The sequence below is a fragment of the Stegostoma tigrinum genome, chromosome 23 (genome assembly GCF_030684315.1).
Source record: "Stegostoma tigrinum isolate sSteTig4 chromosome 23, sSteTig4.hap1, whole genome shotgun sequence".
Taxonomy (NCBI): Eukaryota; Metazoa; Chordata; class Chondrichthyes; order Orectolobiformes; family Stegostomatidae; genus Stegostoma; species Stegostoma tigrinum.
In genome coordinates, this window is record NC_081376.1 from 29283772 (window position 1) to 29298648 (window position 14877).

Here is a 14877-nt window from a genome sequence, read left to right on the forward strand (position 1 = left end):
ACATAACCCCAAATGTAAAATCTCCTGCATGTTAGTCCATTTTTTAATTGGCTGTGTTCTAGTCAATAAATATAGAGTCTTCTGGGTAACTGAATATAAACTGCTGATTTGTTCAGGTAACTCTTGTAACTGAACAAACAGGTCACTTGGTCATTTCTGTTTACTAGCCACACCTGTGGTGTATCAAAACTGGATTAATTGACTGAATTTGAATTTAGATAAAGTAAAATAATTATACTGTCAACACAAGAAACCGATTTGACTGAGACTTCTGATGACTGCTGGTTACTGCAGTTACCCATTATGGTTGATATGATCGTGAATCTGTGTGCCCAGAATTCTGGGTGCATATGATGTACACCTCTGAATGTGCACCAATTTGCCCTGGTGACATAATTAGTGTGGTGGACTGAGATTGTTTCAGGTGATTGACTTTTTGAATCTTAAAAGATCCATAAAGTCCAGCATAAATTACATGTACAAACGTACATTGGTTGTACAATCTTAAATCATTTATGCTGTTCCCTGAAACTCTTTGAGATTGTGTGCGTGATCTGAGTGGAAAGCGAGCAGAAACTCCAGGCCTATACATTTTAAAGAATCCTTAATACACCTTTGTTCGTTACTGTTGTGTTGGAGCAAATTTAATATGAAATATAGATTGACTTTTTTAAATTTGGGAGCCTTGCATACCAAAATTTATTGATATTATGGCTAATTACTAAATTTGATTCTTGGTGATGAAATACTTTCATTTGAAAATCTTTATCTTGTGCTCAGCTGGACAATGCACATGAATATCAATAAAGGGGAAAACCAACAATTGCATGAGAGGAGAGTGCTGATTAATTGGCAAGTGGACTCTGGTCGACATTGCCATGGAGAATGCAGTAGTTAATGATAATTGACTATGTGCTCATTTGAGCTAGCCTGTTCACTAATGTAGCACTCAAGGAAGACATAGATATGTGCTGCAGAACCATATCATTGATGACCTCGACTTTCCATGGGTGCGTGACTTATGGACTCAGCAACTTGTGCAGTTGAGTTCCATTTTCAACAACATTGTCTGCCATAGTAGGAAACGTTCTAAGGTGATCTCTTAATCCTGAAAAGTGCATACTTTACCTTCAGTTACCCTAGATGGGTAACTGATCTCAAATGTTTGAGCAACAGGAGAAGCTAGCTGTTTAATACTGCTATAATGCAGTTGCAACACTTTTACCTTTTACACAATGAGAAATGGGGTATATGAATTTCAGTGTTGATATGATGCGAGCTACATAGGCCAAGTGTCCTAAAGTCTTTTGGATCGCATCAAGCAGTATAGCCCTTGGCTGATTACTTAACAAGCCAAGGACTGATCCTATTCAAGTTGTCCATGCTTACAAAATTCACAACATTCAGTGCAGTTCTGCAGTTAAACAACATTGCTGGAAAGTACTGAGTATGTGAGGAATTATCCTGGCAACCAATTTATGATTGTTGCCCGAGTTCCCAGTGTATAGCATTGCAAGAATTAGAAGCTATGTGTATTTCTAAATACATAGGCCCCTGTCCTTTAAGACAGAAAGAACTTGACGTGTAGGATACCTTTTTCAACTCAACAAAGCGAGTGACAGCCATTCACTTTTTTTTTCTTGGGGCAATGTAATGGCCAATTAGAGTCAATTTACCTGGCTTAAAGTTTAAACAAAGCCTGGCAATTAACTGTCAGTTATCATTAACTGCTGCATTCTCATGGCATAAAAAGTAAAGTTGCCATTGTCCTTGAGGACCAGAGGGCTGCTGTCTCAGAGATGTTTAGTGGTGAGCTTAGCCCGAGGGTCACCATGTATCAGGCAAGGGGTGAGGTTGAGAAAGGAGGGCCTTTGTGGTGAAGTCAGTCTGAGTAAGAATTGAACCTGTGCAGTTGGCGTCACTCTGATTCACAAGCCAGTGAACTGAGCTAACCAGCTCCCATTCTCATAGCAATTCTTATACCAAGCAGAGTCCACTTATCAACCAATCAACGCTCTGCCTAGAATATAAATTCGGTTTCCCTCCTTGAATTTGTTCAAGATGAAGAGCTTCAATAAGGACTTCTTTTCTTAAGTAACGTTCAAGTTCTGTCCTAACAAATGACTCTGGTTGGGCAAGGGAGAAATTAATTGTTGAGCTGTTTACTGGGCTCGGTACATTGTCTGTGGAAAGGGGTATAAATTTTACCTACTCGTCTTTAATTTGTGTAGTCCTAACAATTATGTTACACTTCTAGAAAGGAAGTACGTTGCTTGAATGTAAGAAACTTGTAGTCTGGAGATTTACCTCTGCAGTCGTGGCTAGAGCAGCTTTTGAATTTTCAGTCTGAGAAAACAAGCCTATAACTTTAAAGTAGGTGACAGAAAATGAATGTCAACTTGTTGTTTTATGTTTCAGATATTTGAGTATTTTCGCAGAGATACTGAGAAACGAGATTTTGTGTCAGCTGGTGCTGCAGCAGGGGTCTCTGCTGCTTTCGGTGCCCCAGTAGGTAAGGGACTATATGATGAGGAATATACTGTTCTCATGATGAATATCAAAAGATTTTAAGTGTAAAGGGGGACAGAATTAGCATTTTAGATCAATTGCCTTTCGTCAAAAAGCTTTGCAAACTTTTTAAGTTTCCCATGTCAATAAAGAATGTTTCATGAATATAAACCTTCTATCTTGGGGGGATAAACGAACTCCGAGTAAGTGATATTCGTTTTAAAAAGGTGGAAAATGGAACCTGAATTTGCATAAGTAGTCAGCCATTTCCATGAAGTACTTCTAGTGGGAGCTGTCATGGGAGTTGATCAACATCCTATCTTTTTGTCACAAGTTTGGACTTGAAATCAATTTCCCTCAATGTGACAGCATTCTCATTCTGGTCATAAAGATCTTGTGTAAAATATGCTTGGGTAGCTACAGCTGCTCACAAGCACCAACTGTCCTTGTTTGATACTAATTGTATAATATTTCCAGTTTCCTTGGTGTGATGATTCCAATACAATTAAACATTACTTTTCGTGAAAGGGTTCTAATTTGATATAATATGAAATACCTATTAAAATACTGAAGACAACTGTGAAAACATCAATTTTGATTGTGTTTTGAATTTTGAATTCTTTGGAGAACATGGCAACCTGTCTAAATTATTATTATTATTATTATTCAAAAAGTAGCTTTTGCCCTGATAATTTGGAGTGAAACTTTTTATATGCATTAAAAACCAGTGATGCATATGTTTGAAATGAATAATATTCTTTTGATTTAATTTTTGATATAATTTGTGATTTTTTTTTTAAGTGAAGCTTCCTTGTTGTGTAAATTTACTTTGTAGGCGGTGTTCTCTTCAGTTTGGAAGAAGGGGCATCCTTCTGGAATCAATTGCTGACTTGGCGCATTGTAAGTGAATGAAATGTGTAAAACAAAATACCTCACAGTTACCACCAATTATTATGAGACACAGTATTCTTCAAAACTCTTGTATTTGTTCCTATCCAAGTGATTAGCTGTGTCGTTCTACTGTCCTACCTAAAATGCTAAATTCATCTCCAGAATCCCCTGCAGCAATCTGTTCAGACTTTTGTCCTCATGCTGTACAGGTCAGAATCATTCGGGCAAAATACATTTCCAAGATTTTATCAATATCTTTTTGTTTGTTTTGATTTGCTTATCTTGTTGCTGTTCTCACTGTTTCACCTGTCTTCACTATTTTCTGTCTAATCTCCCTCAAAAACAAAGCTATCCTGCTTCTGCTTGTACTGTCTTTAACTTTGCTTAGGCACATTGTTGTTGGCAGTAGCTTTTCCTCTGCTGATGTGGTCATAGTTGGTCTGTCATTGGCTGTTTCGTCTTCACTGTCACCAGACTCCTCATGATAACATGAATGCATCCACCCATTCGCGCCTCAGTACTTCCACCCTGCCTTGGAATTACTGGTCCATTTAAAATTACCATGATGAAGTTGGAACTGTTAGTTAAATAGGAGAATTTGATTAAATTGAGTTTTGCTCCCTTTTAGATTGGTGTCCTGCCCCAAAGGGCTGTTTTCTGGATCTCGAAGTGCAGTTTCAGATTCTTCTACAGACCTATGTTTTTGAAGGACGTTCCCAATTTTCAGGACAGCCTGCTGGAACAGGCAGTGAATATAGCTTGCTATTGCAGAGTTAATTCTTTCAAATTATTTTTATAGTCAACAATTCCAGTGATGCTCACATCCCATGGAAGAGCAGAAAGTATTCTGATGTTTTCAAATCCCTCCTTGTCTTCACCCTTTTCTATTCTATGATGTCCTCCAGCCCCTAGAGCAAGTAAATTAAAATACTGAATACTGTGCCCCTGGGCGCGGTGGCTCAATGGTTAGCACTGCAGCCTCTCAGCGCCAGGGACCCGGGTACAATTCCACCCTCGGGCGACTGTCTGTGTGGAGTTTGCACGCTCTCCCCATGTCTGCGTGGGTTTCCTCCGGGTGCTCCGGTTTCCTCCCACAGTCCAAAGATGTGCAGGCTGGGTGGATCGGCCATGCTAAATTGCCCATAGTGTTCAGGGGTATGTGGGTTTTACGGGGATGGGTCTGGGTGGGATGCTTCAAGGGGCGGTGTGGACTTGTTGGGCCAAAGGGCCTGTTTCCACACTGTAGGGAATCTAATCTAATCTAAAAAAAGTGTATATTCTGCCAATTCAAGTCTCTTCAGTATTTCAGGTTTTCTTTCAGCTGTTTGGCATTATGTTCTGAAATTTTCTCCGTAAATATCTCCACCTCCCTTTCTCATTTAAAATCTAGCTCCTTTGAGCAATCTTGTCATCTGACCTGGTGTTGTGTCCTTACCTGCCTTTGTGTTGAATTTTGTTTGGTAACACTTAGAAAGTCCTTTATAGGACAATTCAGTTATTATTTAAGTGCCAGGTGTTGCATATATAATACAACTATCCATTTTTATATTTAAAGTTTTAGTGTAGAAGTTTCAAAATGAAATTCTCACTGATAATGTATGACATTGGTAATGGGTTCAGAAGTCTGTTCGTTGGCCACCTACTTGCAGGTGAGAGAGCAGTGTTGAAGCACCATCTGCACAACAGATTGAGAGGAATAAAAACAGAAATTCGTGGAAAAGCTCAGCAGGTCTGGCAACGTGTGAAGCAAAAAATCAGAGTTAATATTTCGGATCAGGCGACCCTTCCTCAGAATGGACCTGATCTATTAATCCTGATTTTGTGATTTCACAGATACTGCCAGACCTGCTGAGCTTTTCCAGTTTCTTTTTCTGTTTTTCTGTTTTTGTTCCTGATTTACAGCATCCGCAGTTGTTTCAGTTTTTATTCAGTTTGAAAGGAATAATTGTCAATTTGTTTAGAGACTGAGTCTTGGACATCTGGATGCCGCCACTCCATTTCTAGGCAGCATATGATGCTCGGCTATTGGATCAGTGTGACTGTCGTGGCCGAATTCTACTTTTGTATTCTTTACGTGATGGGGCAAATTGACAACAATTCAGTATTTAATGTAGGCACACAAACAGCTTCACTGGGGGGTATTTTATAGTTATGAAGCCCCTTAGTCTGTTTCTTTTCATTTTTTCATTAAATTTTATTCTTGGAAATTTTCTTTGTTCCAGTTCTTTGCATCAATGATTTCAACATTTACTTTGAACTTTGTTCTGAGTATTTACCATGGTAAACCTGGTGATCTGTCAAACCCAGGTTTGATCAACTTTGGACGGTTTCAAAGTGAGGTAAGAAAGAGTGAAATAATGAATGATATTTTATAGTTGCCTTATCCCATTAGCAGTTTGTTACGTCAGAAGTGCCATGTCAGAATTCCAATGCTGGCATCAAACGTTTGGTTGAAGCATGGAAATTAAGCTATTTTTAATTTCTGTAATAATGGTGATTGCTACAAATACTGTTCACTGACAAAAGAACCAAATTGCTTCATTCCTGTGCTGTAGCTGTTCAAATGGTATCTTGACAGCATTGTGTCAAGTTGGAATTTTTCAAAAGACAAATCAAGTTAAATTATAGTGAATACAGTCCTGCAGTCTTTTTAATTAGAATTAAATGTTCTTTTTGTTTGTTTAGAGCTCTGCAATTAAACTAAATACTTTAGGGGATTTGCTTTTTCCATGCGAGTTAATCGTGGAGAGTACTGTCTTCTGTGCATGCACTTACTCTCTTCCCAACAGTGAAACACTCATGTTGTGTATTCTAGTTGAGCAGAGCCTCAAATCACTCTCCACCTTGCAAAGTGCAAGTACATGTTTCAAACAGTTCAGGCTTAAGAACTGTGGGTACAAGTGAATCCTCACTGACAATCGGTTCAGTAAAATGACCAGCGGTAAACAGCACTGCCGTTATCACATCCCATATACCATTACTACTGCCGATCTCTTTTTGCTTCTCTGTAGTTCCTACATTCTCATCATTTTAACAAAAAGACATGATTTATCTTTCTTAGGGCAAAACAGGATGATGCAAGGCTTAACCACATTAATCTCCACCTGTCTTCTTAATGAGTTTCTTAATTGCTTAGATTATCCTGCTTCTGTCTAAACTAAATGTTAGTATAATCTGTACATATCAACATAACAAGAAACGTGCAGAGGAAGTGTCCAGGTGTCTTACTGTGTGTAAATTTGAATATATTTGTTTAATTTCTGTACTTTTTGCTGTGCTTTTTCTTGATTGCACAATTAAGACAAGCCATGTAAACATGTTAAATTGCAAGTTATGTTTTAATTATTTCCAAAATTACTTTCGTTTTATATTTATAAAGGACAATCCAAAATTTCCCTCCACTCTGCAATAAGAACTAATTTAGTATGAATACTGAGATTTAATGATTTAATCTTGTTTTGTCGGTTTGTGGGAAAATGTTGGTTATGTCTAGCAGCTCAAGCGGAAAGGCCTACAATTAGAAAAATTATGTTCAGTAACAACTGGAAAGCAAAAACCTAATTTTTAGAATACTTGGTTTTATCCTTGGTCGTCTTGTTAATATGTGTTAAAAATGCAAAGTATGCAGAAGATAAGCTAGCCTGAGTTGAGGAAAAAAAACTACATTTATTCTCTTTGTCTGTATAGCTAAGCTTGAAACTTTATTCAATTCTTTGTGGAAGCAATAATTTTCCCAGTTGTGACAAGAAAGATTGACATGCTAACATATTATCTGACTGGATTTTGTTCATTTGGCACTAGAATTTCAGTTGACCTTTATTAGAGTCGGATTTGTAAGGATAAGTAGAAGGAAAGCATCCCTCAGGCATGTCTTTTACCTGTCAATGATAATTGCAATTTTTGTTTGGTTTGCATTTTACCAATACTATGTGGTTAGTACAATCATATTTATAGTCCCATAATTTGTTTTAATTACATGAGCTCCTCTTTGTCAATCATCATTGTGTCCTTCAGAATAATTGTTGGCTGCTCACCTAGTTTTCTCAGTTGACTATCTTAAATATTGCTGAATGTTGTAGACAAAGCCCTGGGTATTGCATCCACTAACCCAGAATCAATATATGAGTTAAATCTGTGTATACAAGTATTAATTCCTTTTTTTTGCTTTCAATTTCTTTACTTTTTGTTTTCTTTACAGGCTGTACAGTATAATTGGTATGAAATTCCCATATTTATCATTGTAGGTGCAATTGGTACGTATCATTTACCACTGCAATGGCATAGGCAGTTTAATGCAAACAATGTACTATTTGAAATTTTGCAGCAAATTGGTAATCGAACAGAGAATCTGCTATGAATTATTATTCTTGTATGTTAAAACAAGACAACAAATTTGGTGTTTGATAATTCATGCATAAAAGCTTGATTGGCATTGTTTTTCTGGAAATGCATAAATTTACTACAGTAGAATTAAATCACTTTGAATATTATAACTCAGAACGTATCCATTGTTTGTTATTGTGACAAACTAACTGTTAAAACTAAAATCATTCGGATTCAAACCATGCATTAATGGTGTTATGAAGGTCTGTGGGACATGCTTGATTTGCCATGTTAAATTGAAGCTAAGTATCCTCAAATTTTATCCTGCATGATTTTGGATAACTGAAAATGCTTTCAAAGCTGACATTTATTTCAAGGTTTCATGAGAGGTTTTCTAAACTGTTTGAGCTTCGTTTTTTGTGATTGGTGATGTGCTTTAAAGAGATTATTGTGATGCTAACATTTTCAGCTACTTGTTAGTTTTCTGTTGTACTGTGTTTTACATGGTAGCAGCTTTCTTAAGACTTCTGTAGTTTTGAATTTTATTTGTAACTGAAACTCCTCTTTCCACCTGTCTTTCAAAACCAGCTACATAACGATCTTTGCATCTACAGATTTCACTTTCAGTGATTATCTGAATATGTTTTTCTCTCTGAATTGGGAGCATCTGACAGGCAGGCATTATAAAATTCCACTTCACATAGGTATTTATCACTTAACCATACCCAAGAAACACTTGTAGGGACTGTCTGGTTTGAACGGTAAGCAATTTTGGTCTTTAGAACCCTCCTACCTCCTGCAGTGTTTTGTTTTCTGTTGTTCCAGTCCTTACTGATATGATACGTCAAAGGCATGTTTAGTCATAGAACAAATGTTCTAGAGCATACGTGGTTGACCTGCTCTCAGCCAAATGCCTTTTTCAAGCTTAAAAGTTACTCCGGTTGGTAAAGCCCACTGAAGGTTCTGACAGGGAGTGACCTTTAATGATTATCAAATAACTACTTCAAGGTTGCAGTGAATGATCTTGATGCTGGAGTCTTGATAGGATGTTAATCACTGTTATAGCAATAGGATGTCACAACATGATGGCTTCTGTATTTTTGAGTTATTGAAGTAAAAGCAGGCTATGCTGCAGTAGCTTGAGACCAACTCAAGTGTCTGTTTCAGGGTTAGAAATTCTTTGAAAGATATCTAAAGAGCTTTTCTGGTACACTGCAGAGGCAGACCAATCAATTTTAGAATAAAAACAGAAACAAACACTTTCATGATTTCTGTTGGGGTAACAGATCTTAGTACATAGCAAATAGTCTTGCTATCAGTGGTATTTCCATATAGGTTTATTAGGCATCATTGTTTAAACTGGTTTTATAATCCTGCCTGTATGTATGTTCACTTCACCTGCGTACCTAATAGTAGTTCTGCATAAGCTTTCTGGTATTCTTGTTAGATTGTCATGGCACGTATTGTCAACACCTGGGAAAAAGTAATTTCCAAACAGTTTGGTTAAGGAATCCTTATGACTTTTCCCTAATGGGACCTTTTAACTCAATCGTCCAATTAATCTGCCCTCTTCCCTTTATGGGCATTCCTGGAATAGGTATTTTAACAGGTAAGGCAGCAGCCTGTGCATCATCATTGAACATTGTTGTTTGGACAGCATCTGCAGATAATTTATGCATATTTGGTGCAGCAACATGAAATGTCATGCAGGAATGGTTATTGATATCTAGTTCAGTTGAGCATTCTATTCGTATGTACTGTATGATATCTTTTTCTATGAATAGCAAATGTAATTAATCTATCTCTGTCTTTAGTTGCAGTGGTGACATATGTTTAGCAGACTTATTTTTAAAAACCTGTTAACACATTGTATTCTCTTTGTAACCCTGCAGGTGGCATATTTGGAGCTTTGTTTAATCGATTGAATTACTGTCTTACAATGTTTAGAATCAGGTAAATTGTCCAAAAGCAATGCATATTTTAATGTCAGTAAATCTGCAAATCTCTTTTATTCCTGGTAGTGTTTTGGCAAGATACTCTAGATGCAAAAATCTCTAAAATTAGTTTTGCATTTTCTAATACAGTATAGAAGCTGAAGGGGTTCAGTTTGCTGGTTTATGATGGCAAGTGATGCCAACAGTGTAGGTTAAGACCATGCTGGCTGATGTTTTCATGAAGGACTCCTTCTCAACCTCTTCTCTCTCTTGAGGTATGGTGACCTTCAGGTTAAATCAGCACCAGTCATCTTTCTCTAATGAGAGAGCATTAGGATCCTGCTGTCCAGCGGGACTATGGTGAATTTCCTTCTCCCATCGAGAGGACACCATTTAAGTTTACTGTAAATGACAAGCAAACACAAGTTGGTTTCATTTTTAAGCTTTCATTTATGGTTTGGTTTTAATTTTGAATGTTGAACTTTTAATCTTTTTTTTCCTCTTTTTGCCCCTGGCCCATGCACATCCTGCCACTGTGTTGCAGAGTATGTACAGATTTTCTCCTTGCCTTCACAGTAATCTGAAATAATAAATTGTGATACTGATTTTGAACTATCTTTCTCTAGTTCACTGAATTAAAGACCAATGTAAAATTTAGTTCAAGAGCCAAAAGGCATGTTAGCATCCCACGTAGTTTTAGGTCAGTTTGTTAAGAAACAACAACATTGAAATGATGTCCTCAATTTAGATAGGCAGCAAAGACACATGACTGGGACAAGTAAGGAGATTGGCAGTGGGACAATGGTTGGCTTGTGAGAACAACTCTTCCTTCTTTTCTTTCTTTGCTGCTTGTCATCTTGGCGTTCGATCTTCACAGCTTCAAATTACTTGAGCGTTAGACTTGAATCATCCTCAACTGCCTACCTGCTCTGAGGGTTCCTTAAAGCTTTTGCCTTGTACTGTTCTTTTATTCAACAATGTTTTTTCACAGGAGAGTGTTTTGGCTTGATCTCTTCTTAATATCTACATAATTGAGCAGCCTCCATCTTGTAAATGTATTTACACCAGTGATATTGCCATGACAACTGGTTGAAGTTCTGACTTTTTTAAAAAAATGCTATAAACTTTTATAAGTGGAGAAGTCAAGCAAACTAAACCAGGTCCATCATCTTTGCATTTCATATGAAAGGCACACAGCATTCTAATTGTTATTGTCTGCAGAGAAAAAGCACAGCATGACCTTGACCGTTGCTTCACATAGCATCAAACTTAGACTGCTAAAAAGATCAACCATGAGTCATTTCATCCGGCTCGGAAAAGCGCAACTTGACTTGTCTTGATGCTAATCTCTGGAACTCTGAGATCAGCTCTAGTTAGGTGCTTACCAGTTCCCTCAAATGTTGCCTCTTCCTCCAACTTACGAAGGAGAACACTGAGAAATAACTTGTACCAGCAGCACCTTGGATTACCTCACCCTGTTCATGGCATGGATCAGAAAGCATTGACTTTGCCTGTGTATTGAACATCTTAAATTCCATAACACCGATGAGACCTGGAGGAAAACCAAGGCAAAAACAATCTTCCAAGTAAACATACTGTCTCTGACCGAATGTCCCAGCTACCAAACTTTAATCTCCCCCAGAGCATGTGGATGATGCTCAGTAGAAGAATAGGGACAAGATGTGACCTTTTGATGTACAATTGGCTTCTCAAAATCTTCCCTTCCTGGTCAAGGTTTCCACTGTTCCAATCTGTGGATTTGAATAACATGCCCCAGGTGACATTTGAGAGCCAATCCTGGAGTTACAGTTGCTATCCAGCTAGTGTTAGATTGATTAGAGAACCTGATTTTGAAAGGTGATCCTAGCTTCTGCTTGTAGAGCCATGTGAAGGAAGACTGCCCTTTTAATGGCCTACCTTATTACAAAATGTCCAATAAAATATCAACTTTTTTCATCTAAAACTTGGGCTTCTATAATCTCACCCACAATGTTATCTTCCTGAGATTTTGCGTGTATCTTTTATCCTTGATTATCAGACCTTACTTTATTTCTTTTATCGCAACTCATTTTGATACCTCAATCAGTTTCTTCTTCTGTTCTCAAAATTACTTATGTGACTATCAGAAGTTTTATATTCATTGTCTGATTCTTGTCAGTCCATGCCCAAAGCTTTCATAAGGTGTAATAGCAAGCTGTTTATCAAGGACTTTTGGATTCTGTAGCCAGTTTTTCTTACTGAATAATTGAACCATGATGATTTAAGTAATTCTCTGTCATTATAAGTAAACTTGTACATTCCAGTGTACATCTTCCTTAAGCAAGATTAATTGGAAATCCTAACAGAGTTTTGAAATGTGGTTATTTCTTTTGAAATATCCATCCAGTTGTAACGTACAATTGTGGAGACCCCATCAACCCATGGCTGCTTTTTGGGCTCTCTACAGCCTGCACCATCTAAAATAATTCACTGATTTGTTTCTAGAGAAGCACACTTTCAAGCATTGTTCTGGAAGATTGTTTTACTCTACTAACCCATTTCAAGCTGATGATTACATGTACAAGACGTATTTCCAATTTCTAACACCAGTACGTGATGTAATAAAATGTTAACTGGATTTTATTTTGTCTGAAAAGGTACGTTCATCGTCCCTGTTTGCAAGTAATTGAAGCTGTGCTAGTTGGGGCAGTGACTGCTACAGTTTCTTTTATCATGATTTATGCTATATACACATATGATTGCCAGCCTATTGGAGAAGATCCTATTAAATATCCACTCCAAGTAAGTCATTGTTTCATTTTTGTAAAATTGTAGATTAAAGTTTTGGATTTCAGAGATTATTTCTTCGACAACACAACTGCAACTCCTTCAGTCAGGAAGAAACTTCACACGCTATAACAAAGCAACAAAATACTGTGATAAAAAGAAATGAGATGGAAATATTATGATTTAATTTTCCAGGTACTGTTGGAGCACTAGTACAGCTGCTATGGTTTGTCATAGCTCCTCCCTTTTACTCCGGAACAGAATGTTGGCTAGATTTGCATTGCTGGTTACTGCTGAGTGGTCTGTTTCTGGTAATAAATGAACATTGAAGGGAGCAAATCAAATACCTGTTTAAGGCTTTCCTATGAAAGATAGCTACTTGCAAAGAAAGATGACCAGTATCTGTGTACCTGTGTCCAGTGAGGGGAAGGGTTAGTATTGACTGGAAGGAAGAAAACAAACATGCAGTCATAGTTGAACTTCAGAAGTTTGTTAATATCTTGAAAACTCAACAGCCTTTTCTAAGGTATTATCTCTCTTACCGATAATTTTAATTCTACAAGTAGTAATTTTGATATGTTACCATGGAACCTAAAGAAAAGAAGCATGTAATTTTGCAATTTACACTTAAGAACCATTTTAATTTTTTTTCATGTAGCCCTTGTCTGCTATTGCAAAAATCTTGGCCTGTTTTGGACGGACAACAATGAATGTATATGCTAACACAAAAGGAAACTAAAACTGTGATTTCTGCAAATCTTTTCACCTCTTGTTACACAAATTAAAATAGCAATATCTCTGTCCAAATCATTCTCTGTTTACATTGTGTGCATTTTGTGCTGAGTTAACTCATTTTTGTTAGTGATATTTGAAGTGCTTAATTCGTTTCTGTAACTTTGAGATATTTTAATCGTGTAGGATCATATCGCACAAGTCATTAATATAGAATGTCAGTAATTGACTCCCAGTACTAATCCCTGCAGCATTCCAGTCGTTATATTTTACCAACCTAAAAATGATCCATTTATCCCAACGTTTCCTGCGGGATAGCTCATCCTCTCTCCATCTTTGCATATCGCCCTCAACACTGTGAGCTCTTATCTTTACGGGCAGGAACTTGTTTATTTATAATCTTATTGAATGTCTTTTGGAAATCCAAAAATGCTACATTTATTGTTTTCCCCTTTATCCACCCTGATTGTGTTACATTTTTAAAATTTGTCAAACACGACTTCATTTCATAAAACTGCGTTGATTCTACTTGACTATGTTGTGGCTTTTTTTCTAAATACCCTGTAACTAATTCCTTCATAATGATTCTAACATTTCCCAATGTCTGATATTTAGGCTGCCTGGCCTGCCTCCCATTCTCTTGAGTGGTGGTACGTTTGTGGTTTTCCAGTCTGCTGGGATCTTTTCAGAATATAGAGAATTTTGAAAGATTACCATGAATACATCTACCATGTCTGCTGTCACTTCTTTTAAGACCTTAGAATGCAGAATGTCATTTTAACAGACTTGACAGATTTTTATGTCCATTAGTATTGATTAATAACTTTTTAAAAAGCCATCAGTCACTTTTAGCTTCTGATTATTTTCTAATACTTCTAGGGGTTTCAAGCATAAGAACCGATTCAGAAAACTTGTTCCAAGCCTCTGCCATTTTCTTGTTTCCCATTATTAATTCCCTAGCCTCAACCTCCTTCCTTTCCATAGACTTGTAGGAGCTTTGACTCATGTTTTTAATATTACTTCCTAGTTTTCCTAACAATTTCTCCCTCTTTTTCAATTTTTTTTATTGCTGGTTCCTAACATTTTCCAAATCCTGTAACATGCCATTAATCTCTGCATTGGATATCTCTTATTTCAATGTAATAACATTGTTAATAAAAACTGAAATAACTGGATGCTGTAAATGAGGAACAAAAATAGAAGTTGCTGGAGAAGCACAGCAGGTCTGGCAACATCTGAGAAGAAAAAAATCAAAGTTGACATTCTGGGTCTGGTGACCCTTCCTCAGAGCATTGCCAGACCCGCTGAGCTTTTCCAGCAACTTTTTGCTTTTGTTAATAACATCCTTAGTCAATTTTAGTCATAGCCTGTGCATCCATGTTTCTTTCTCATAACTTTTGTTGAGAGTCGTGAAATATCTCCTTAATTCCACGGATTGTTCTCTATCATTTAAACCTTTTTCCTCTACCCTCAACTCCGTGCAATGGACAGTGAAATTGCTATTATTTAATATTAGATTTCAAGCTTCAGATCCGCACACTTTTGTTCTCAAACTGAATGTGAAATTTCATTAAGTTATTAATACTTCTTACTAAAAGGATTCTTTACTTGTGAGGCCTTAAAAGAACCCTGCCTCACTGCACAAAAGTGTAAAATAGCCTACGCTCTGTGTCTGTTCCAGAACATGATATTCTCTGAAACTGTCCAAATTCTCTCTGAACTC

General features: G+C 37.0%; 1 protein-coding gene across 1 annotated transcript in view; it reads left to right on the forward strand.

Moving 5' to 3' along the window:
* clcn7 (chloride channel 7) overlaps positions 1–14877 on the forward strand; it is a 69003-nt gene that overhangs the window by 24481 nt on the left and 29645 nt on the right. The window contains exons 10-15 of the mRNA XM_048552368.1: positions 2419–2512; positions 3344–3408; positions 5622–5738; positions 7598–7652; positions 9615–9675; positions 12293–12437. Of these exons, the coding sequence (XP_048408325.1) occupies positions 2419–2512; positions 3344–3408; positions 5622–5738; positions 7598–7652; positions 9615–9675; positions 12293–12437 (537 nt within the window). The remainder of the gene's footprint in view (positions 1–2418; positions 2513–3343; positions 3409–5621; positions 5739–7597; positions 7653–9614; positions 9676–12292; positions 12438–14877) is intronic.